This window comes from Gymnoscopelus microlampas (assembly GCF_963454915.1).
Source record: "Gymnoscopelus microlampas genome assembly, chromosome: 6".
Lineage (NCBI taxonomy): Eukaryota > Metazoa > Chordata > Actinopteri > Myctophiformes > Myctophidae > Gymnoscopelus > Gymnoscopelus microlampas.
In genome coordinates, this window is record NC_139943.1 from 30,425,954 (window position 1) to 30,450,003 (window position 24,050).

General features: G+C 42.6%; 1 protein-coding gene across 1 annotated transcript in view; it reads right to left on the reverse strand.

Moving 5' to 3' along the window:
• Positions 1-24,050, reverse strand: part of abcc8 (ATP-binding cassette, sub-family C (CFTR/MRP), member 8) — a gene marked incomplete at its 5' end in the record, with an annotated part of 72,372 nt that overhangs the window by 35,251 nt on the left and 13,071 nt on the right. Inside the window, 13 exons of the mRNA XM_084059993.1 lie at positions 649-754; positions 997-1,069; positions 1,801-1,962; positions 2,387-2,501; positions 4,695-4,840; positions 6,228-6,268; positions 7,322-7,484; positions 8,552-8,686; positions 12,011-12,166; positions 12,900-13,064; positions 14,489-14,677; positions 20,572-20,814; positions 22,673-22,839. Coding sequence (XP_083916119.1) covers positions 649-754; positions 997-1,069; positions 1,801-1,962; positions 2,387-2,501; positions 4,695-4,840; positions 6,228-6,268; positions 7,322-7,484; positions 8,552-8,686; positions 12,011-12,166; positions 12,900-13,064; positions 14,489-14,677; positions 20,572-20,814; positions 22,673-22,839 — 1,861 coding nt within the window. The remainder of the gene's footprint in view (positions 1-648; positions 755-996; positions 1,070-1,800; positions 1,963-2,386; positions 2,502-4,694; positions 4,841-6,227; positions 6,269-7,321; positions 7,485-8,551; positions 8,687-12,010; positions 12,167-12,899; positions 13,065-14,488; positions 14,678-20,571; positions 20,815-22,672; positions 22,840-24,050) is intronic.

Below are 24,050 nucleotides of genomic sequence, written 5' to 3' on the forward strand. Positions count from 1 at the left end.
TGCTCGCTTTAAAAAAGTATATATATTCAAAGATGTGCACACATTTTCACGATTTTTCAAAAATAGCAGATCTGAGCTTGTAGATCTGCTATTTTTGAATAGCCCAAAGAAATCTAAAAAAAAGAACACAGATGCGTTCCCGATCTTAATGGGTTAATACATATTTGAATTACACCTGCTCAGCCTCCGATGTCCACCCCATCAACATGACTTGAGGCTATTTTCTATGCAACCTCAGAACTATAGGAAAGACCAGAGCAATTACTAAACGGCTTGATATTTCGTTGTTCAGCGACCTATTGTTCTAAGAGGATCTCTCAACCTCAATTTAGTAACACTAATTAATTTGAATTAGAACAATTTATTAACATTTATTAAACCAAATCGCAAAGTGCAATCGGTTTATCGGCCAAGTTTGTTCACATACAAAGAAATTAATGATCACATTATGCCCTAGGGACCATTTGGGGACCATTTGGTTCCATTTTATGCACTCTCAGAGTGAAATTAACACTGCAGATTTTACAGTGTAGATTGGGTTCCCAGAGATACCCCTTTGTAGCCTACACTCTTTACAGACCCATAAGCGTCCATTTGGACTGCTGGTGGTCGCCGGACCTGACATTGAGAACCCGTGCTTTAACTGACCTGTTCCAGTTGACCGTCCCAGACACGCGCTGCATCTCTCCCAGTGCTGCCAGCAACAGAGACGATTTCCCACAACCCACCTGGCCCACAATCATGGTCAGCTGACCTGCGGGAACAGTTGAGGAAGAAGTTGAGAAAAGTGACAGTACGATGTTCAGACAGAGACGCAGGGCAGTGATTCTCAACCGTTTTCATTTCAAGGACCGCCAGTTTGATATCGTTGCTGTCGGCTGGAAACCTCATTATGTAAGCTCCGCTACCTTGGAGATGCCTTAGAGTTATAATATATCTAGAGAGAAGGTGAAGAAAAACAAAACTGGGTCAACAAAAACACTGACTGACACTCACCGAACGGGATCTTGATGTCCACATTAGACAGAGCCGCCGGTCCGTCTGTCCAGGTGAAATACCCATTGGTTATCTGAAGTAAACATAAAAGAAACGCATGGCAAATGTCAAATGAAGATTAACACTTTGAAATTAATTCAGCATGCTCACCCATCCATCCATCCATCCATCTATCTGTCTTTTTATTCTTAATGAATTGAATACACAGGACCACAATGGAAACAAGCCCCTAGGGCTTTTTGTGTTGTGTGTCCCTTCTTTTTACATCCTATCAATTTTTTTGATTATTTCAAAACAATTTTTTTATGAATCAAACATTTTCAGAAATGTAAAAACAAAAACAAAAAAATTCAAAAGAATTTCAACAAAAATCCATACATTGAAAAAACTACTAAAACATTGTGAAAATAGCAGATCTACAAGCTCACATTGCGTGATGTGAGCTTGTATATCTGCTATTTTCACTATTTGTGAAATAGAGCTTAAGTGATTCATTCACAATGTATTTTTGTTAAGTTTGGGTCCCAGGGAGACACCAAATGTATCTTTCGGGTCTTGAGCTGAGTATATTGTCTCTCTCGCGTGGAAACCTCATATGTCCAAAACTTCAAATTCGAAAGCATCATTGGTTAATTCGGCCAATGGGCAGAGGGGGAGCTAGACAGCTAGTAGCTCTGTAATGGTACTGTAAATCTGGGCGCCCGCCATTGAGTTTGTGATGGGTGCTGGTCATTTCTCCTGGGGGCTTTAGCCCCGAAGCACCCACAGTATCGGCGCCCTTGACAGCAACGTTATATAACTCACTTTGATACAGATATCCGGGTCCACCTCTTGGGAACAGCTGTCGCTGTGTGTAGCGTAGTTATTCCAGTCGTCCCTGGGAGGCCGCTTCCTGTTCACTACCTTCAGGGGCTGGAGGTGTTGTAAGGCAGAGGAGAAGGAGGAGGGAGGGAATGGCTTAGAGAACTACAGGAGGAGTGAGTACACACATCCAGTGATGGAGAAAACAACATGAGGGTGGTGGGTGGTGGTGAGGGTGATTTCAGGTGGGGTTGGGGTTAAACAAAGCGGACAAACATGTACTGAAGGAATGTAAGACAGAGATCCTGGTATTGACACGCTGTACATAATCTGACAAATGCTGGGTGACAGTGAGTGTGCCTGTGCGCGTGTGTGCGTGTGTGTGTGTGTGTGTGTGTGCGTGCGTGCGTGCGCATTTGTGCGTTCATGTGTGTGTGTGTGTGTGTGTGTGTGTGTGTGTGTGTGTGTGTGTGTGTGTGTGTGTGTGTGTGTGTGTGTGTGTGTGTGTGTGTGTGTGTGTGTGTGTGTGTGTGTGTGTGTGTGTGTGTGTGTGTGTGTGTGTGTGTGTGTGCGCGCGTGTACTCACCACAGCCTGGTACTTATTTTGGTTGTGTTTGCTGGAGTCAGATGATAGAGTGGCTTTAGGCTCCATCAGCTCCAGTCCAATCTCATCACTGGAGAAGAACTCGCTGAGCTTCTGAACACTGAACAAACAAAGAGTATATACTGTACTAAGAGTAGAGTTCATGAGAAGCCAATAGCCTGGCTATTTGCCGATGCCTCTTTCATTCTGTTAACGAGTTGTGCTTGGAAAAACTATTTGGAAAATCACATAGAAATCAGACATAGGAATGTAAAATACCACATTGCCAAAGTATGGCTCTTACTCTCCCTGCTGTGTAACTCGGAACATAACACAAGTTGCTGAACCCTCATTGGAAATTTGTATTGTTGTTATTGTCCGTTGTTTATAATGAAATCCTCCGAGTGTGAGGATAGTGTTTTAAAGCCCATAACCCAGAAAAAAGAAAAACCCATATGTAGGATTGGAAAAGGTTTCCAGATTCAAGATCTGACTGATGGTGCTTTAGAGTAACCCCATGGTTTCACTCCAGCCTAATGCAAATAAACCACATCTAAAATCCCATTGTGGTCATTTCTTCTTTATGCTTTTCAAGAAACCACTTCTAACCCATCAAGGCGCCTCTCTGGCTATTCATTTCCAAGGGCTACATAAACATAAACAGACATTATTTCTGTCATGGACTTTACAGTCCCCAGATACACATCCAGCCTCTCTTTAGAGGGATCAGTTCTGCTTCATTGATTTTATGAGACATGCCGTATCTAAGGGACTTTTATCAGTACCCAGGGAAATGGAGTAGTAAATTCAAATATACTATGTAGGGCTGCAACTAGTGTTTATTTTCTTAGCGATTATTCGAACGTTTCTAATGCAAAAATAGCAACAATGGCCAATCTACAAGCTCATAATGTGTTGCATTTCGCAATTTTATAAACATTTTCAGCTATAATGACAAGAAAAATCTATCAATTTATTTAAATATTTTATTTTTTATAATCGATTTAAATTGATTAACTGTTGCACCCCAAATACACTTTAGTTTTTTCCAGACACTGGTGTCTTACTATAATGACGTATTTTGCATTAATGAAACTATTGCTTCGTGAAAGATAGCAGATGTCCTGTGCCAATTGGCCTGGGTACATCTGTGCCAATACTATTTAACTGGGTGGAAAAAAAAGACGAAATTGTTGCCTCTAATCAATGATATTACACATGATGCCACCAAACTGTTACTGTACAAGTAACACGTGTGCAGAGACCCTATAAAATGAGAGGATGGATGATTGATGACTTGTGCTGCAGGAGACAGGGGTCAGAGTGAGGCTTTGTGGAAACTTGATACAGTACAGTATGCAGATGTCTTTGTTTCCAGGAAATCAATTTAACTCTGAGATAAATTGAGAGACATTTCATTATTGAAGTACCCGTAAACCATAGCTACCAAAAGTGAGAGTATCGCCTTAATTGAGATGGATCAAATAAGACCACAACTCAATCTCAATGAAAGCCTGGAGCCTATTTTCGATCCAACTTAATACACCTTCTCTTTCCTGACAATTCACTTCCCCATCACTCTATTCTCTCTGGCAGTGGCTCAGGAGGTGGAATAGCTGTCATGGAATCGGAAGGTTCCCCGTTTCCCGGATTCCCGGCTCCCCCCGGCTGCGTATAGATGTGCCCTTGAGCAGGTCACTGAACCCCTAACTGCTTCTGATGAGCAGGTTGGTGCTTGGTTGTTTCCTCCGCCATCAGTGTGTGTGATTGGATGAATGTAGTGCACGTTGTAAATTGCTTTGGAAAAAGGCACTTTATAAATGCACCATTTATGAATGCACCATATATGCACCATTTATAAAGTGATTATGAGCTATATGGAGTGTGGTGACTTGTGTCTTAGGGGTGACTGGCTATGTTTTTTTTTACTGATGGTGTGGATGAAGATCCAATGTAACTAGAGGTTCCATTGTTCCCCCCCTCTACCTTTTTGTTCTTGTTTGGTTTTTTTTTGTTTTGTTTTTTGTTTCCATTTTTTTTTAAATCATTAAAATATTAAATACTTAATAGGGTAAATGCACCATTTACCCTTCATTTTACCATTTATTCTTTCTAACTTTTTCGGACCAAATCAACTGAGGTTAATCGCTGTATACTTTGATTTGCTTGAAAATCGATTATTAAAATCAATTACCACTTTTTTCCGTCAACAAATCTCTTCTCCAAAAATAGCCTACAATCCCCCCACCCACCCACCCTCCTGCTGCTGGGGTTAAAGTGGTTAAATGCATTGTAGGAAGCAGGCATTGCTCACCTGACCAGAGCTTTGACGGTAGATCTCACAACACTGGACAGAAGGAAGAGGGGGGTGACCAGGATATGGAAGAGGGACAGAGAGGCGAAGGCCACCGCAGGGGACAAGTCAGCGTCCTCGGAGATGTGAACATGGACCACAAATGTCTATGCAAAGAGAGTGAGGATGTGGTTTTTAGATTTGTTCAATGGGGAACTAAACCCTAAACCTCAAACTTACAAGAGCAGCCTAAGGTTTAGGGCCCCTTTAACGTCTATCTGTTGACTTGAGTAGGGAGACATTTTAAGGACATGGTCACATATACGTGTCAGAAGGGGAGTAGCCAACACATTCTGGTGTGTAGTTCATTTGACTTAGATTGGAGTGGTTGGCTCAGTGAAAGAAAACTACTAGAGAAATGACCGGTTGACGCCCGGTCAAAGTTCACCAATATTGAACTACACGCGTTGAGCGTCAACTCACCACAACTCACCACAACTGGACGCTCCGCCTGTTCGCTCCCATAGAATGGAGGTGAACTCTTCTGACGTGTATGTGTGACCGTGCCCTTTGTTCTGCTCAAGGTGACCTCTGTACCTCAAAAGCAAACTCGTTCTCTGACTGACAAGTCACAGAGCAATCAATCAAGACAATTTGTATTTCAGACAAATTAATTGTCTGGCCGCCATTTAAAGATTAGCACCACTCAACTCAGGCACTTTGATGGGCTGCTAAGGATACAGTATGGGCCACTGTGTCCCTGTGAAATGTCACTGTACATTCACAGACAGACTGGATATTTGGTTGACCACCAGACTGGCCACAGACACTGTTTAGACCACTGGAAGGAGTCATTTGTATCACTATTGATCACTATTATGTATTACTTATTGAATACTCTATTCTGAATCAAGGCATTCTGTGGCCTGTTATTTCTGAGTAACAGACTGCTGTTCTACTTCTGTTTACGTTGCTATGGAAGCAGATTGTCGTAAGCCAATAAAATCATTTAAAAATACATTCCCTCTGTCAAAATTGATTGATTTTGTTCTTTGTGGCCATGCAATAAATGGGATTATGAATAGCGAGCCACTCATTTATGCAAAATGTAACCATAAAAAAGTAATAATCATCGGCTCACATTATCAATTCGATTATGTCTATTCATAGAATGCACATCCACCATGCAGTAACTAGCCTTTAATCGCGCTTACGTATTATGTACTGTAGACCAGTCGTTCTCAGATTGGCTATTTTTGAATATTAAAAAAAAAAGAAAAAGAAATAGGGCTTAAGTATTAAAACTGTTCCTCATTTTCCTCGGGACCCCCTCACGGACAACTGGGGGTCCCCGGACACCACTTTGAGAACCAGTGCTGTAGACAGAGTAATGGACAGACACCTATAGAGCACAGTATATTGCATTATTTATTTGCCGAAGTCCAGGCGTGTTTAGAATTCGTTAGCTAAAGAGTATATCTTTAGCTATCATTCTGATGGTCGGGAAATGGTTACATACTGTGACAATCACATGCAGGATCAGAGTGGACTCACCGTGAGCACGGCTGCTATGGGAATGGCTGCATTCATGAATACTGAAAAGAACATGAGGGAAACATAACATGAGTCGTTATGTAAATACTCGAGTTCAAACAATTCAGGTAGACAACATAATGAAGGGTTTATGCAGACTACAGTAATACTGTATGTTTCTATATCAATTCCCTCTTGTTCCATATCCTCAAAACTGGACACCATTCACATGAAACAATATTATTACACGACTATCATAGAAAAATGTGTACCACTGGTTTTCTGAGAGTTAAACAAATAATCCCTAATGTCCCCCGATCCGCGACTTACACACTACACAGCCCTGGCTAGGCAACCCAGCCTGGCAGAGATATTCCTTCAGAGGAGTGCACTTTTCTAGTTGTTACATAACATTCACTGCCTCTCTATTCACCTGTTTCCTACGCTGTGTGTTTTCCACTTCCTGTCGGATTTCATTGGATACCATTAGTCATCTGACCAGTTTCATTGGATTTCATTGGATCAATCGACAGGAAGTGGAACACAGTGAAAAGCCTAGGAAACAGGTGAATATGTGGGCCACAAATAGATTCACACCACCAGTATTTTGATCCCTGTCACAAAGCCATTTTCCTTTTTATCCGAAATCACTAGCATGGTTCAGAGTGCAGCTTACAAACCCAGTCTGTTTACACTGATCCATTCAACTTGGCTAGGCCTTTTCAATGTGCAGACTTTTTTCAGTCCAACACATACAGTTTACAAACCACTGAAAATGTCCAAGTTGGACAATCTGTAGGAAAGGAATAAATATCAAGTGACCTGTTAAAACTGTTACTTTTTAGGAAATGAAAAAAATAACCAGAATGTATATTTAATCAAAAGCTCTTGTTAATACGTTTCATTGGTTAATACTTTCATCTCTGAAAGTAGTATATGTCTGTCTGTGGGTTTTATAAAAAAAAAACACAGACTTTACCACTCTCAGAGATCTCTGATCGTCTGACAACGCGAGACTCCTTAACATAATGATTTGCCATACAGGAATCGTACAGTTTAAATGTGCTCTGTTTGTTTGGGGTCATACTGTAGGTACAAGACATAACATGACATACTGGATATGGTTGTGTAGAAGGCGAACGTCTGCAGACTGGAGAGCTCTTTGCTCCTTGTCTCCTCGATGCTGTCACAGAAGATGTGCTCCCAGGCGTAGAGTTTTAACAGCTTGATGCCACGCAGTAATTCATTGGTCTTTTTGAGCCGCTCACTGGAGTATTCCTGAAATAGAACGGGCAGGCTTTGATTACATCGAGACATCGGGGTCCAAGCTCTGCGTGATGCAGTGCCCAATCCTCCAGTGGCTCTATGACCAGAGGGCAGTGAAGAAAGCAGGAAAGATCACCCACTCAACCTCAGCACCTGCTTTCAGAGCCTGCCCTTAGGCAGGAGTCAGGAGATATGCGGCCACTTTATTCAAGAAGAAAAACGACAGTGCCAGTAACATCCCCTCTGCCATTAGTCTCCTTAATAGACATAACCCCCCAGAACTCCCTCGCTTGGTTGAGCTGGACTTAACACAACCCCCCATTCACACAATGCATGCACGCACACACACACACACACACACACACACACACACACACACACACACACACACACACACACACACACACACACACACACACACACACACACACACACACACACACACACACACACACACACAAAGATGTAGTGCAAGAATGCAAAATGATGACAATCTTCTACATGGTTAAATGATAATTAACCATGTAGAGCCATAATTGCACACATGTGTAATTGCACAGACATAAATTCACATACAGCAATTATGGCTACAGATGCAGTATCCGCTGCTTCAACAATGCACAATATCCTGTTCCACAATAAAGTTGTGGGAACAGTTTCTCATTACAGTTGAATAGCCTTGTGGGCTAAATAGCCTTGAGTGAATACATGTTTTAGTGAGATTGCAAATATAAAGATACATGGACAGGATGAACACATTGTGAGAATAGAGACATTCAATTTGTCCTGTTCCATTCAACCAGGCAAAAGAAAGCTAAAGGAGTTAATGAAGGCATTGTATAGTCTCTGGTGGCTCGCTGAGTGAGTGTTGTAATAATGTGTTTGTGTGTAGCACTGTGTAGCACTCAATATTGGATGATCAGCATGGTTTCCTTGGTGCAGTCATAGGCCAGATTCCACACAATGAAGGATACTGTTTGCATTACATTTAATCAGGGGCTTGCCCCTCAGGACACAAAACGGTTGGAGATAAAAACAATAGTCAGGAGTTTGTATAAAGGGCCGATAGAGAGACTCACCAGAGCGCTCTTTTGTGCTTCGGACAGTTTGGTGGCCACGAAGTACTGGACCGGAGCCAACACAGCGATGACAGTCGCCCCGATCAAAGCACTGATTCCCAAGAGGTAATAGAGGAGGATCACTCCTACGATGATCTGAGAATACAGACAGAAGTCAGTGGGACGGCAGGGATAGACTGTGTGTGCGTGTGTGTGTGCGTGCATGTATGCGCGCGAGCGTGCGTGCGTGAAAGAGAGAGATCAGGTATTAACCATGTCGAAGAAAGCGGAGAAGGTAGAATTTCATTTCAAAAAGTGGGATGAAGCTTGTATGGGCAAAGTGCATTCGGGGAAGCAATGTCCTCAATTATGAAGACATCAGTGTACGCATGTATGCATGTAGGTCAGAGTACTAACGTATAATTTGTTTCCTGCATGAAGCACACGGCTTCATGCAGAAAACTAATTATACGTTAGTACCCTGCCTGACCTATGTACATTATAAGAGACTTAATTGCCATAAGAGCTACTGTACAAGTACAAAGCTGTTTGGCTCCCTTGTAAAACCACCTTCATCATTATTATCACTCATCACTGCTATGATGAAGATATGTTTGTCGTCATGCACAGGTTACACAATGATGATGTAGCAGATGAGATACTTTATTAATCCCCGAAGGGAAATTGAGGTGTTACAGCAGCATAATGTGATAAAATAAATAATAAATAATCTATTCTAACCGGATAGATTTCTAATTATAATCGAGAGAGACATGAAGAAAGACATATATCTAGCAGAACCCATGAAAAGAATACACCATTTGGTTGGAGAGGTTAAATAATACTGACATGCACACACGCACACACACTCATTCAAACCTTGAATTATTTTGAAACAGATAATTGAGGTCACCCTCAGTAATCTGAGATTTACAGACAATTCCAACAGTAAAAATGAAGACAATTAGTAATACATTAAAAACTGTTAACATAACGGACATACAAACATAAAGTGTCGTACGCAGGAATAAAATGCTTAAAAACACTAAAACCAATTGCAGGCAAGCCTGCCCTTCCATTTCTAGACCGCCCATAATTAATGACTTTATACAAGGTTTCCATAATGAATGACTTTATACAAGGTTTCCGCCCAAGTACTTCTTCAACCACTGCTCCTCCTAAGTAGCAGCCCTCCCTCCTCCCCAGGAGACACACAGACAGATGGAGAAGGATGGCACATTTCACACCAACACTCCCTGTCTCCTTCATCCATCACCGGAAGGCAAGCCAAGGCTTGGCATGCAAAGTGAGGATAAGTGAGGGAACACGTGCATGCTTGTGTGTGTGTGTGTGTGTGTGTGTGTGTGTGTGTGTGTGTGTGTGTGTGTGTGTGTGTGTGTGTGTGTGTGTGTGTGTGTGTGTGTGTGTGTGTGTGTGTGTGTGTGTGTGTGTGTGTGTGTGTGTGTGTGTGTGTGTGTGTGTGTGTGTGTGTGTGTGTGTTTACAGTCAGCAACTGAAATGAATCTATATCAGTGACAGTCTTATCTTCCACAAGCACAGTTGGATTGCACATAAATACCGTACATCAAATTGTAAGCATTATGCAACTATGACTTTACATCTGTGGAGTCGAGACCCCTCCCCCACGCACATGATCCCAGGTCTTTAAAGTGAATCACACCTAACGACGTGTTTCATAAATGCATCAACCGACGGACAGACAGCCCCCCTCGCCCCCGGCACTTCCTCCTACAGTAAGTGATTCATCTGCCTTAACACTTTATAATTTTTACTCTGAGAGTGTATAGAACCAAATTCTATATAGTACACTCTCAGAGTTAAATGAACACTCACGATTTCACAGTGTACTAAAGTTAGCATGGGGAGGACTGATCGTTGCCAGAACTATGGAGATAATTGGACATGGGGCTGTAGAAAATGACTAGAATGTTAGGAGTGCACTGCAGAAGCAAGTTGAAAAGTTTCCTTGAGGTAGAAGATAAGATAATGGGCCAGTGGCGGTTCTGTGTGGTGCAGAGATAGACAGTGTGGGAATACTGATTCTGTTCACATTCACACGATGGAAGAGTACCAACTAGGCATATGCTGCCTGCCGCCGGCTGATTTCACACAGCAGGCTGCCAGGGCGATTGGTTCAGCCATTACTGATCTAAAACAAAGTGTTTCCACAGCATTGTGTAGATTAGATTGGATTGAATATTTGGTTTTGTACCCTGAGCAATCCTATAAAGCAAAGACGAAAAAACAAACAAACACAATAAGGTCTACAGCCTTAGTGCAGCCTGGCACAGAATGATAAAGTAACAATGAGGAGACAATGCAGTCTGCAGGTATCTTCTCACAGCGAACTCATCAAAATTCAACACTTCAACACAAGCCAGAAATATATGACTGAAAACAGCAGCTTTGACAGTAGACTAACTGTATAACCTTAAAAAAAACATAATCAAAGACAGCTCTAACAGACCGTGTTTCTTATGGTATACATAATTTAGATTGATAAGCTGTGCATATCTGCTATGGCATCAGGCATCGGCCCCATGAAAAGAAAAAACGAATTGTGAGGGAGCAAGCAAGAAAGATTGATATATTATATTTCTTGAGCATCTCCAAGGCCTGCTGCATGATCTTTTTTTCCTTTTTTTTATAGCCCTTTCATTTCCGAGAATTTAAAGCTGTAAAGGAAATAGCATTGATTAAAATGAAATGAATTATACATGACATTTCATGCAGCAGCCTCAAGATACACAAAGGTCACACACTCTGCTACATGCATGTCCATGTCAATCCATTCTAATTATAATTCCTTTATGGGGGAAACATCTGCCGTGACCCTGCGTTGTTCAACCGTGACAATTCTGTGTGAAGTACACCTTTCAGTTCTGTATGATCAAGAGCATCAGAACCACATGTAACACAAAACGAAACCACTTCCCAATGGACAGAGGCCGGTAGAGCCTGACCTACAGTATATATTGGCTTGGCCAATATATCAGCCATTATTTTACTTCTTTGACAACATCGGTGATGGCAATTATGCATCCGATGTGTCACAATTCCTACCTGGTATTTTGGCCGCATGTCATTGTAACATTTTCAGAACTAACTAATCTACAAGCTCATAACGCATCGCATCACTCATGACGCATTGTGAGCTCATAGATCGGCTTAAGTCATTCAATAAAATCAAGTTCAGTTTGTGTATATTTTATATTAATGAGTTTGCTTGTTCATTGCATAATTACAGTTAAATTATCTTTTCATATATTGAAGTTTAATACATTTACACAAAAAATCTATGTTTCTAATTGATTTCAATATTTCACACTTTGCTTAGGAAATATCAGTCAAAACATTAGTAATTGGACGTAAAAGATGGACTCTCCAAAATCAGGATCGGCATGAGACCCAAAACTCTGGCATGGTGTCAGGCTCTACTACCCAGTGCTAGAGTCTCACCTGTACTGGCATGGCCCACAGGTTGGGACAGAGGAAGAAGAACCACATGAGCTGGTTGGTGTCGATGGCCACCAGGTTGCATATCTGAGCCACGGTCAGCTCACCCATGGACATGGTGGACGTACACAGACGCATGATCTTGTTGTAGATTTTAGTCTGCAGAAAGGAGAGGAGAGGAGAGTAAAGCTACACATTAATAGGGAGGGAGGGGGGGCTCTGGTCTTTTTTTGCTATTATTATCTATTAAATACATTCAGTGGTGTGAATAACTAAGTACATGTACTCAAGTATTGTACATAAGTACACATTTGAGGGATTTTTACTTTACGGTATTTCCAATTGTCAGTACTTTTTACTTCTACTCCACTACATCTCAGAGACAAGTATTGTACTTTTACTCAAGTAAAATAATTTGAAAACTTTAGTAGCCTAACTGGTTACTTTGCAGATTTTGATTATTATCACAAAACATACATTAACCACTTCAGCCCTATATAAATTTTGTCCATTTGAAAATAGCCAATCTACAAGCTCACAATGCGTCGCATTGTGAAAGCTATGTCATCTGTTCGCCATTTCCGTTCACGAAAATATATTTTAAAATATCTTTACATTTTAATTTTGAATTTCCATTTCTGATAAGCAGCAAGCTATATAAGCGTAGATTATTTTGATTTATATTAGGACGAAATGAATGTGCACGACTGTAAAGACGAAATGGAAGTATGGAGGAGGTGTCACATCCGCTTTACCCCTGGATCATTTTCAGCGCTTCAATGCTCCAGACTGTATGACGGAAGCATTTGAGAATTGTGGGAGGCAATAGTCTGGCCCGTGAGACTACTGTCATGGCAATAATCATGGTAAAGACGATGCTATGGATCAGTACCTGAATGGCTCCTCGCAGGTTGATGCCCGTCTCAATGGCCACATAGTAAGACGCCTGGAGGAAGGTCCTCTGCAGGAGCAGGGCGAAGAACAGCAACACAGTCAGCACATAGGCATTCTCCAGGAAGCCCTTGGAGGAAATGAAATAGATCCCCATCAGCCTGATCTGGAAGTAGAGAGGAAGTGGGTGAGGACCAGATATTGACCTACTCATGACATCATTATCTCTCATAATGGGAGCTACTATCTGAAAATAACACAGTTAGGTAACTGTGTTAGGTGCATTTGAAGACCCATGAATTTCAATCACTTTGGCTCCTGTTTCAATCACTTTGGCTCCATCGTTTTAAATATCCAGCCAGTCAAACGTGTTCAATAATAATAGCATTTCACACTGTTTTTCATAGGACAACACTTAATCAAACTGAAATAAAGCAGACACCTCTTAATTTGTTATCTAGATGATGTGAGGAGACTGAGCTGGATAGTAAAATTGAATATGCAGCAGATATGAGAGAAGTTTATCTTATCTCATATCTCGTATACATTTGATGACATACAAATAGACACATCACACATGTTGCCAGACATTAACTTATTTATAGGAGACTACACACTCTCTCTCTCTCTCTCTCTCTCTCTCTCTCTCTCTCTCTCTCTCTCTCTCTCTAACAGACCACACATCAAATCCTCAAATTCTTATGGCATTTTTTTATGTTTTGAAAACGTTTGTCTACAACTATGTCCAAAAAGGAACGCCAGGTTATTAAAACAGCTCTTTCTCTCTAAAGACTATAAAGACTAATATTGTTTTTCTGTTCTGCTGTTTCTGCTGCTGTCTGGATGGACTTCAAACGAATAATTGAGGACATATTCTTACAGAGACTGTCTGTCTGATGCGCGACGGTAGCAGTCGCTGCCCTATGTGGAATCTGAGAATCGCCTCATAAGACTCATAAATATTTGACAGGGCGTAATTATAGAGAGTTGGAACACTACCAGGACAGGTGTGCTGCTGGGGAGAGAAAGTACCATAAAACATCCCATTAAAACTCAGCTGTGACCTATCAAAGACAGGGTTCTGGTCGTCCCGCATGTGTCTGTCTGTCTTTGTCTGTGTTCTGTCTAGACAACTATATCTCTGCCTCTCGTCCTTTCCTACTTTGGCTCAGTTTTGCAGTGACTGTTCTAACACACAGCTGCTATCGGCTAAGTGGTTTTATTTATGCCGTCCAGTGTGTATGAGCGTGTATGTGTGGAAATATTGTAATGAGTCTGTCTGTCTGTCTGTTTGTCTGTCTTGTGTAGCCTATATGCGTGTCACTATGTCCAAACATTTGTCCACCAGAGAGCGCTAAAAATGCCAAAACATAGGGCTGAAACAGTCATGCAGCTCAACTATGCACACCTTTAGGTTGCCTTGCTTTTTTTTCAATCTTATTTTTTTTGCAAATCATGTAACATGTAATTGTCGGTATCTACAGTATGCCTCTGCAGTCACAGCACACAGGTGTCATGTTATGCTATGCTAAGCTAAGCTAAGCTACAGTATGCTAGATGGTGCGTAAGGTCATGAGACTGCATTCTCACCGGTGGCTGGTTGGTTTGGTTGTCCTTGCTGATATGATGAACAATGCCAGAGATGCAAAGTGGACCGGCGAAGCCCAGCAGGTCAGCCAAGAAGCGGAATGTGATGCTGAGGATGAGGGGTCTGCCAAACGCCTTCCGCAAGGCCTGCCAGATCCACTTTGGACCCTGGGGTGCCGCGCCCTGTGGCCTCTGGAAAAGGTTGAAGAGAAACACCAGTGAGACGGTGGTTGAAATGCATTTGACAGAGGAAGTGACAAGTTAAGCTGGAATTAGCACATCCTGGAGAAATGCATTCTCTGAGGTTCTATGAAGCATATAAGTTGATTTGCTTAATGCTGTTTCTCTACACAGTATGTAAGCAGTTCCTCAAATATTATGCTCCGTCGGCATGGTGGAGACAATAAAGAATATCTTCAAATAAAAGCATAGATTGCTGGCCTTATGTATGAATATTTATTCGAAAATGAAATTACAGCAGTTATTCCTGCTGATTTATAGGCCTATCTTATCAATGAAATTAATAATATTGTAGTCAATCAATATGCAGCGGAAGTGTTTCTGTACACACATTTGTAAACTGAAGCATATTTAACCAAAATATGTTGCCAGAACCACCAGAGTTTCAAATGGAACCAAAATGGACCCGTGGTCCATGTATTTATTTTGTACCCTCTCACTCTCTGAGTTTAAGCCACGGGGCACCCGCTCATATGATTGACCCGCTTCATTCCTGCTATTTAACTATGAACAGCTAACTCAGTTCTGTGTGCCTCTGCAAGGGCTTGTGTGTGTGTTGCTGCTCTGCTGGTTCTCTCAGTCGGATGGAGCTGTATGTGTGTATGATCAGTCAAGTGGCCCTCTTTGACGTCAACTCTGAAGCTGGTCACGACGACCCCATTTTTTTCCGTTTCTTGATTTAAGAAGAAAATCTTATTTTTCCAGTAGCCAATGCGCTACCCCAAAGGCACCTTCCCGCGACCCCACTTTGGGTCGTGACCCATAGTTTGAGAACCGCTGCGTTAATGTAGTCCATTAGCTGGAATAGAGGCATGTTGATTTTTAACACACTTAGACAGCCAGTCCTCTGTGGAGATGAATTTACTACAGAAATGTGAAACTAGGTCACACTATAAAAGCTTTTAAAGAGCAATGGAAAATAATTACCTGAAGAAATTGCTGTGTCTACAGTTTTAAGTCAAGAAGTGACCCACCTCTGAAACCAGACATAGACAAAGAACAAAGAACGTGTCTAATGACTACGGGCCTGAAGTTTTTAAAGCTTAGATATAATATATATATATATAATATTATATATAATAACCGGTGGATGATGTCAATATGACAATTTTTCTCACTGTCTATTTGGCTGCTTTCTGCAAGCGGCATGCGGAAAAAAGGGACGCGTACTTGTAGCGGAGCACGCATGCTCGCCCCTTCTGGGACGAGTCTGAAACGCGTCTGACGCAATCACAAGCAGCAGACTCTCGATCAGGTGCGGCAACCACGTCGTGGTTGAATCTGTTTTCGCGGATCTCATAGCTGTCAGTCTGGGTGGGTGAGGTGGGGGGTGGCCCACCCAGGCCCATCCGTAGATCCAACCGTGAAATGGAGGCCAACAGAGGCCAACAGAATGAGGCCATTTAAGAGTAGGCTTGAAATTCCTCCATGCAGCAGCATCAGCAAATACAGAGGTGTTTCACGGTCTATTTATACATGTCATTGCTGATCCATCACTGAGGATCTATATATGACTGCTAGAAAGTGCTTCCAGTCGAAGGGCGTCTGGGTGTTGTTAAAGTTCCTACCCACCACCATGGAGACTGGAGATCAGTTCCTCCACGGTGCCTCCAGCTTGGCTGGGTTCCCCAACAAACAAACCGGTAGTCCTCACTGTCAGGTGAAAATAAACACCTGGTGACACCAGTGACACGGAATATACTCATGGTGGCGTTGGGTATTGGCATAACGACTAAATTGAGGGATAAATGGAAAAGATGCTGATAAAAAAAAAGAAAAAGGAAGTGCTTCCAGCTATGGAGGTGACACAGAGCAGGGGTAATTAAATTGCCAAGAAATAGCCTAGATGTATTTATTTTTTACATTTCTCTAGTCAAATTAGTAATGTGGGAAATGTACCAAATGTACCAAATTCCTGACAGTTCAGTTCAGTGACTCAGTTAGTGACGATCAGAGGGAACATCTGGACTGTAACGCACAACAAACACTCCCAGAGCATCTTATGTACTCTCTCACACATAGTGTACACTGTACATACATACACACACACACATCTCTCTCTCTCGGAATAGATGTGACTGTTATCATCCATCCTCTTGTTCCATGTGAGCTTTCGCTCAACCTTAAGCCTTCACATGTACCGCCATGGACACACACACACACACACACACACACACACACACACACACATGCCTTGGCTTCAAAGATGGGAAGGAGGACTTGTCAGACACATGCACACACATGCACGCACGCACGCACGCACGCACGCACGCACGCACGCACGCACACACGCACGCACGCACGCACGCACGCACGCACGCACGCACGCACGCACGCACGCACGCACGCACGCACGCACGCACGCACGCACGCACGCACGCACGCACGCACACACACACACACACACACACAAACACACACACACACACACACACACACAAACACATACACAGTGTCTGATACTAACTTCCCATGAAGTGCTATGCTTTCACCCCCGCAGGGGTCGGGATGTCACCTCGTTCACAGTGAAACGGGAATGACCTCGCGACGTTCTAAGTAGCCCGTCCTCAATGACCCCCCCTCTCTCCCCCCCTCCCTCTTATTGCCTCTTCCACTGGGATCTCGGCATCTCTCTCATCCCTCTCTCTCTCCCCTACCGGAGGGAAGCGGGGGCGTTGCGTTCACACCGGACGCACACGCAGCAGTGACGAAAGTCACTGTGACCTCTTCCACGCTGGAAAACCACGACCCCGCAGTGGCCCCTCACCTCTGAACCCTGGCACGTGCTCCCGAGAGTGAGACAGTAGGGGGGGGGGACAAGACGATAACAGATGGATAGAAGACTGATGGATGGATGGACAGACAAACAAACAGACAAGCAGATAGACAGATGATGAGAAACAAGGCTAACTGAGAGAGAGAGAGAGAGAGAGAGAGAGACAGATGGACACAAGCAGACAGAAGATAGACAGGATAGACAGGATAGACAGGATAGACGGACGGACGGACAGACAGACGGACGGACGGACGGACGGACGGACGGACGGACGGACGGACAGACAGACAGACAGACAGACAGACAGACAGACAGACAGACAGACAGACAGAGACAGAAACACAATGAGGGTGTGAGAGAGAGAGACGCAGATAGAAATAGAATGTCTGGAATTGTTAATTTAACTCGGAATGTGTGAAATTTGGGTCCACTTTCACACTTTCAGCGTTTCATCAACAGCTACATTTACAGATTTACAGTAGCTGTGGGGAGAGAGAGAGGAAGAAAGAGAACAAGAGGCGCGAAGGAGAGAGCGAGCGATAAAGAAAATGAATCCCCTCGTGTCCCCTCAGTCTCAATAAAACTGAGAAGTGGTATAGCCTCAGGGCAAGCTCATTGATCCCCATTGATGTGGAGTGAGAAAACATGGAGAGAGGATCAGTAATAAAATCAGCCTGCTTGGTTCTCTGTCCACAGAACAGACACCACAACTCTGCATAATAATCTGAACAGGGAATTGGACTGTACTTGACTGGACATGATGTACTGTAATTGCACTTTTGAAATGCACAACAGCACTTTACACTGTGCTGGTAACTTTTTAAAGGATTGCATCATGGCACTTTACATATATGTACTGTGCTAGTAACTCTTAGATGAACTGCACGTCATACATATTTTATTATTACTATTATTATTATTATTCATTCAAAAGACAGGACAGAATCCAATCTGTGTTATTATACAGTAATCTTTTTTTTAAAAAGAAGAAAAAGGTTATACTTTGTGTTAATGTTGGATTATCTTATTTTCTTGGGAAAATATTTAGTTTTCTCAGTGAACAGTCGTAGGACGAGAGACCAGCATGCTACGTCTTGGACTGTTGACGTTTTATGACGCACGTGTCTCTCCGTGATGAAAGCTGAAAGTCACAGGGAGCCAGCAGGGAGAGAGAGAGAGAACGGATGTTGATGTACTTAATGTGCGTGCGTGCGTGCGTGCGTGCGTGCGTGCGTGCGTGCGTGCGTGCGTGCGTGCGTGCGTGCGTGCGTGCGTGCGTGCGTGCGTGCGTGTGGGGTGACAATTCGTTGTGTACACCGTTGTGTAATCTGTATGAAGACTTTCATGGCCCTGGTTAAACCAGGGCGGTGTGAACACAGGACACAGAGGAACAGCAATGGGAAGATAAATTGCCTCATGCAAACATAACCATCTGGAATCAAACCCACCCCGTTTTCCTTCCAAATATCTACCGCTCATCCAAAGGGGAATACTGTCCAACCTTGTTAAGAGAGATACAGTATTAGACTTTATCATTAGTAGTAGTAATAGATCAGAGAGGCTTATTGTCGGTAGTAGCCAGAACGCAGGAGTCTATCCCCATTTCGCAATGTGCTAGACCCCTGGGAGACGGATTGCTGAGGTGGAGCGCAACACGTACCATCCCAGTACTTCCATCAGCTCCCAGTGCACACAGACCGTGCTACTCATACGCTGAGTTGGCGGTGCCCGGGATCGAACCCTTGTGTTCGAAATGCGAGTGCTTACCGACTGAGCTACAACCAAGGGGAATGTAACTTTAAAACACTTCTGGGTCATTCTCATGTCTACCAAAGTCGTATCGATCCATTCAATCGCTTAAGAGAGAGAGAGAGAGAGAGAGAGAGGAGGGGGGGGGGGGTAGGGAGAGAGAGAGAGAGAGAGAGAGAGAGAGAGAGAGAGAGAGAGAGAGAGAGAGAGAGACAGGGGGGGTAGGGAGAGAGGGGGGGGGAGGTGGGGAGAGAGAGAGGGGGGGAGAGGTAGGGAGAGAGAGAGAGAGAGAGGGGGAGAGTGGTAGGGAGAGAGAGAGAGAGAGAGAGAGAGAGAGAGAGAGGGGGAGAGTGGTAGGGAGAGAGAGAGAGAGAGAGAGAGAGAGAGAGAGAGAGAGAGAGAGAAAGAGAGAGAGAGAAAGAGAGAGAGAGAAATGGGAGCGAACCATATACTGTATCCATTCGGTTTAGCTGCTATATAGACAATTCATATTTTTCCTTTCCTTTATATTGTGTGGGCTACATGAGAGAGCATTAATTAAACGATAACGTAGATAGATACAGTGAGTATAATTGCATCTGAAATCTTGACTCGTCCACCCACCCCGCCGCTCAACCCGTGGGACCTGCGGGCTACGAGTCGGCCCGAGCGTCACTATACCAAAGACTTTTGTATGCACACCACGGAGATATTTCATATTCATTTGATCAGACACGGCTCCCTGTTATATAAGCCCATTCAACTTCAAACTCCTTTGAAAACGCATGTCTCTGGTTCTGGTGACTGATATTGTCCTTCTAATGTATGGGGGGACCTTCATTTTTTGATTAGTTATTCTTCTGATTAGTATATCCTTAATGTGACATCGCATTGCGAAATTGCATTGCAGAACATATTAACATAATCTCAGGCAGGGCTATTACATACTGTATACTGTATGAATGTGGTTGAAAATTGTACCATTATAAAAGAGTGATAATTGGAAAGTTGACAAATGAGCTCAGATAAAGTCAAATTAGGGCAAACGAGTCGGCAAATGTAAGTTCATCCTCTGGTAAGCACTGCCTTCAGATCAAGATACTGGATTATTATTTTAAAAACATTCTCTCTCAGATTCTACCATTTGTCTGGCTATTATAAAATGACTATGACAAAACAGGTAAATATTTCAATAAAGAAAGAAAAAAGACTTCCTGTCTATGCTGCTGTGATCTGGTCCAGTGATGTACATCATAAAACCTGTGTGTAGGCTGTGTGAATAATATTTCTAGTTCTCACCGCATGGTAAGCTAATAAGTCAGTCTAAGCAGGCTGCTCTAACCTTCTGGTCCTCGAAGGCCCTTCGTAACTTCAAGTAATTGGTCAGGGCTCTCATGGCGATGGGCAGCTTGCCGATGACCTTGAGATCTATGGGTCGCCTGTGAGCGTTGGTGATGAAGGTGTTCATCCACCAGTAGGTGGCCTTGGACACCAGGTTGACGAATGGCTGGAGGAACCGAACCCCCAGATCCTGCAGGTCTTCTGGGGGTTTCACTTCTGTAGGGTTGGCGAAACACATGTAGCGCTGTGGGAGACACACAGGCTTCCATTTGTAAAAGAAAAAACAGATGCACAAAACAGAAAACAAGGTCAATGCAAACATGTGCATCTTTGAGCCGTAAGGCTCATTGAGGCCTTGACTTTGACCACCACTTTTCTGGTAAATGGTAAATGGACTGCATTTATAGCGCTTTTCTCCAAAGCGCTTTACAATGTATTTCTCTACCTCCTGCCACTGCCGCCCTGTTTCTCGATATGATATTGATTTAGAGAATGAATATATGAAGTTTCATGACCTTGTGTTCTGATTTCATGATGAACCAGACTTGATTATTGAGTGACTGCGGACAGAGTGACATACAGTACACAGAGCGACAAACAGCCTCATTACCACAGTTTTGCAATTGCATTTGTGAAGTAATAATGACCTGGCAACTACCAATTAGATTTTCAGCCATGAACAGGTATTAACTCATTTCAGAAGGGATCAACAGAGATGATGACTTGAATTTATATTTGCATATGACAGCTACAACAATGACGTGTCATTTACACACCCCGATTAGTATGTGAAATTCATTACACTGATTAATCGCCTGTATAGTGTGTAAATTATTGTTGGCTGTGTGTTAATGGGATTGAGCATTAATTTGGAGTTACTGTATAAAAGTAACAACAATATCAGAATAGAATAGAATAGACACATTGGTGTCCTGTTACGAAGAACCAACCGACAGTTCAGATGAGCCCCTGCGCTTTAGGGAAACTAGGTCAGTGACTGGCAGAGGAATTAGCACATAAACCCAAACATACTGTACAGCTATAAATGAACTAGACAGAGAAAAGGCTTTAGTTCTTCTCACAGTAATACCTTGAAACCGTAACATCTTAAGCCCTACAGTATACACCATCACAAATAGCGAGAACAGACGATCTACAAGCCCACAATGTTGAAGGTAGAAAGTGGTTAAAAAGGTGTACATAATGATAGTCCTGTGAACTGTGAATGTGTTTCATTATATAACTAGCAGAAAAAAGCACAGGGGCTTAACAAAGCCTGAACACGGGACATGTTTCAACAGTAAATTCGTCAGTGTTAAATTAACACTGAGGATTTTACTGTGTTTGAATCAGCACGTGTCCTCCTCAGCGCAGATCTTAATAGAACCAAACACCAGAACTAAACTGGAAAAATGTATCGAAGCAATTTAATCGTGCTCATGTGTAGAATGGTCTATCACATCATTAGCATGATCATATATAGAAGCACAGACGGATGGATGAGATGTACTGAGAAGTGGTTTAAGGAAGGGCAACTTAGCCTCGGACGAGACTGTCAGAGATAATTTTTGAATCAATTTTGACATTGGTATTACTGTGTCTCTGTCAGCCTCGGTCACCCACCCACCTGAGCAAATGTAACATATAAAGTGCTTAACTTCAAGCGACGGATGTTACCCATCGAATTGGACCGCTTGTGCTCTGAAATCCATACATATAATCGTATTTGTGCTTGAATTTCACTGTAAAACTCAAGGAGTATAGTGGCGCTGTTGCAACAGTTAAAAGACGGTATTACACTCGAGGGAAACAAAGAAACACAGTGAACTTCAGATAGGCGCGCAAATTGCACTGTGTAGTCAGATATTGTGTTAGAGATCTAATATAAGGCAAAACACATGCACTGCACGCATGCAGGCATGTACACACATGCACACACGCACCCTACACAAGCACACATAGATTAATACATGCACAAATGCACTCAACTGCTGTACCTAGAGCTGCAAGTAAACACTGCAGAACTCCCCTGCCGTCCTCACGCACGCAGACACACACACACACACACACACACACACACACACACACACACACACACTCACTCTGCCCAGGATGACATTGATCTCCACTGCTAGCAGTAACCCATACACCATCATCAGAAGTCCAGTGATACAGTATCGCAGCTGCCGGGGCCCGATGCCATGTTCAGTGTACTTGGCAAACTTGATGGTCTTCATTATGAAGGCCAGAATCCAGTAGATCAACAGAGCTGAGGGGACAGAAGATCACAAGATCAAAACCTGATTGTGGATTTATTCATTGAAACCTCGTATCTCCAAATTTCTACTTTTGATTTTTTTTTACTTAACAAGAAGAGTGTCACACAAACGTAGCAAAAATGGCTGATCTACATGGTCACAAGTAACGCATCTCATTGCGGAGTGTTGTGACCTTGTAGATATGCTATTTTTGCTACTTGAAAGTGAAAGTCTGTCTGTGGAAGTCTGTCTGGGGGTTTTATAAATATGTAAGTAATGAAAAGTATTAACAAGTGACTAAATAATAACTACATTGGATCCAATCGAACACAGGTTCTTTTTTTTTCATTTTCTGAAAAGCAACGGTTTTGGAAATGCAAGGTTTCAACCCGACAGTGACGAAATGTAACCATATCTGCCCTTATGGGTCCATTCGGTTCCATCTGTATACAATCTCAAGAGTTACAAATGGATAAATGAACAGTAAATGAGCCCCAGTGAGAAATGACTCCGGCATGAATTACCCTCGGGAATCAATAATAAAGGTTTCATAATTTATGTTTTAATAAAGCATCTTATAAAGATTTATATCAGACCTACTGTATATCATATGGGACTTGCACTGGAGCCAAAATGAAATGATAAACGTGTGTTGCCATATATTATGTCATGTACCAAAATACACACACACACAATATTTCATTTCGGCTCCAGCGTAGATCCCATGATATAGGTGTGATATAAATCTTGATGAGAGAGCACACATGGACAATATACAATATCATTACGATGTGGCTTTGCAAGAGGCTAACCGCCTACAGTATGTCTCACTGTAGTAAGCATGGATACCAAAACATTGTTGCAGTCGGGGCGGAAATCTTGTATGTTCAAAGACGTTTCTTTTTTATTACTATTTTAAGAATAACATGAAATAGTGAAAATAGCCGATCTACAACTTGTGTGTAGCTCTGCAATTTTCAATACTTTTGTGTAACAAAACCATAACCTAAAAAGTTGAAATATGGAGATACAAGGTCCGACCGTGTGTGTGTGTGTGTGTGTGTGTGTGTGTGTGTGTGTGTGTGTGTGTGTGTGTGTGTGTGTGTGTGTGTGTGTGTGTGTGTGTGTGTGTGTGTGTGTGTGTGTGTGTGTGTGTGTGTGTGTCTGTGTGTGTGTGTGTGTGTGTGTGTGTGTGTGTGTGTGTGTGTGTGTGTGTGTGTGT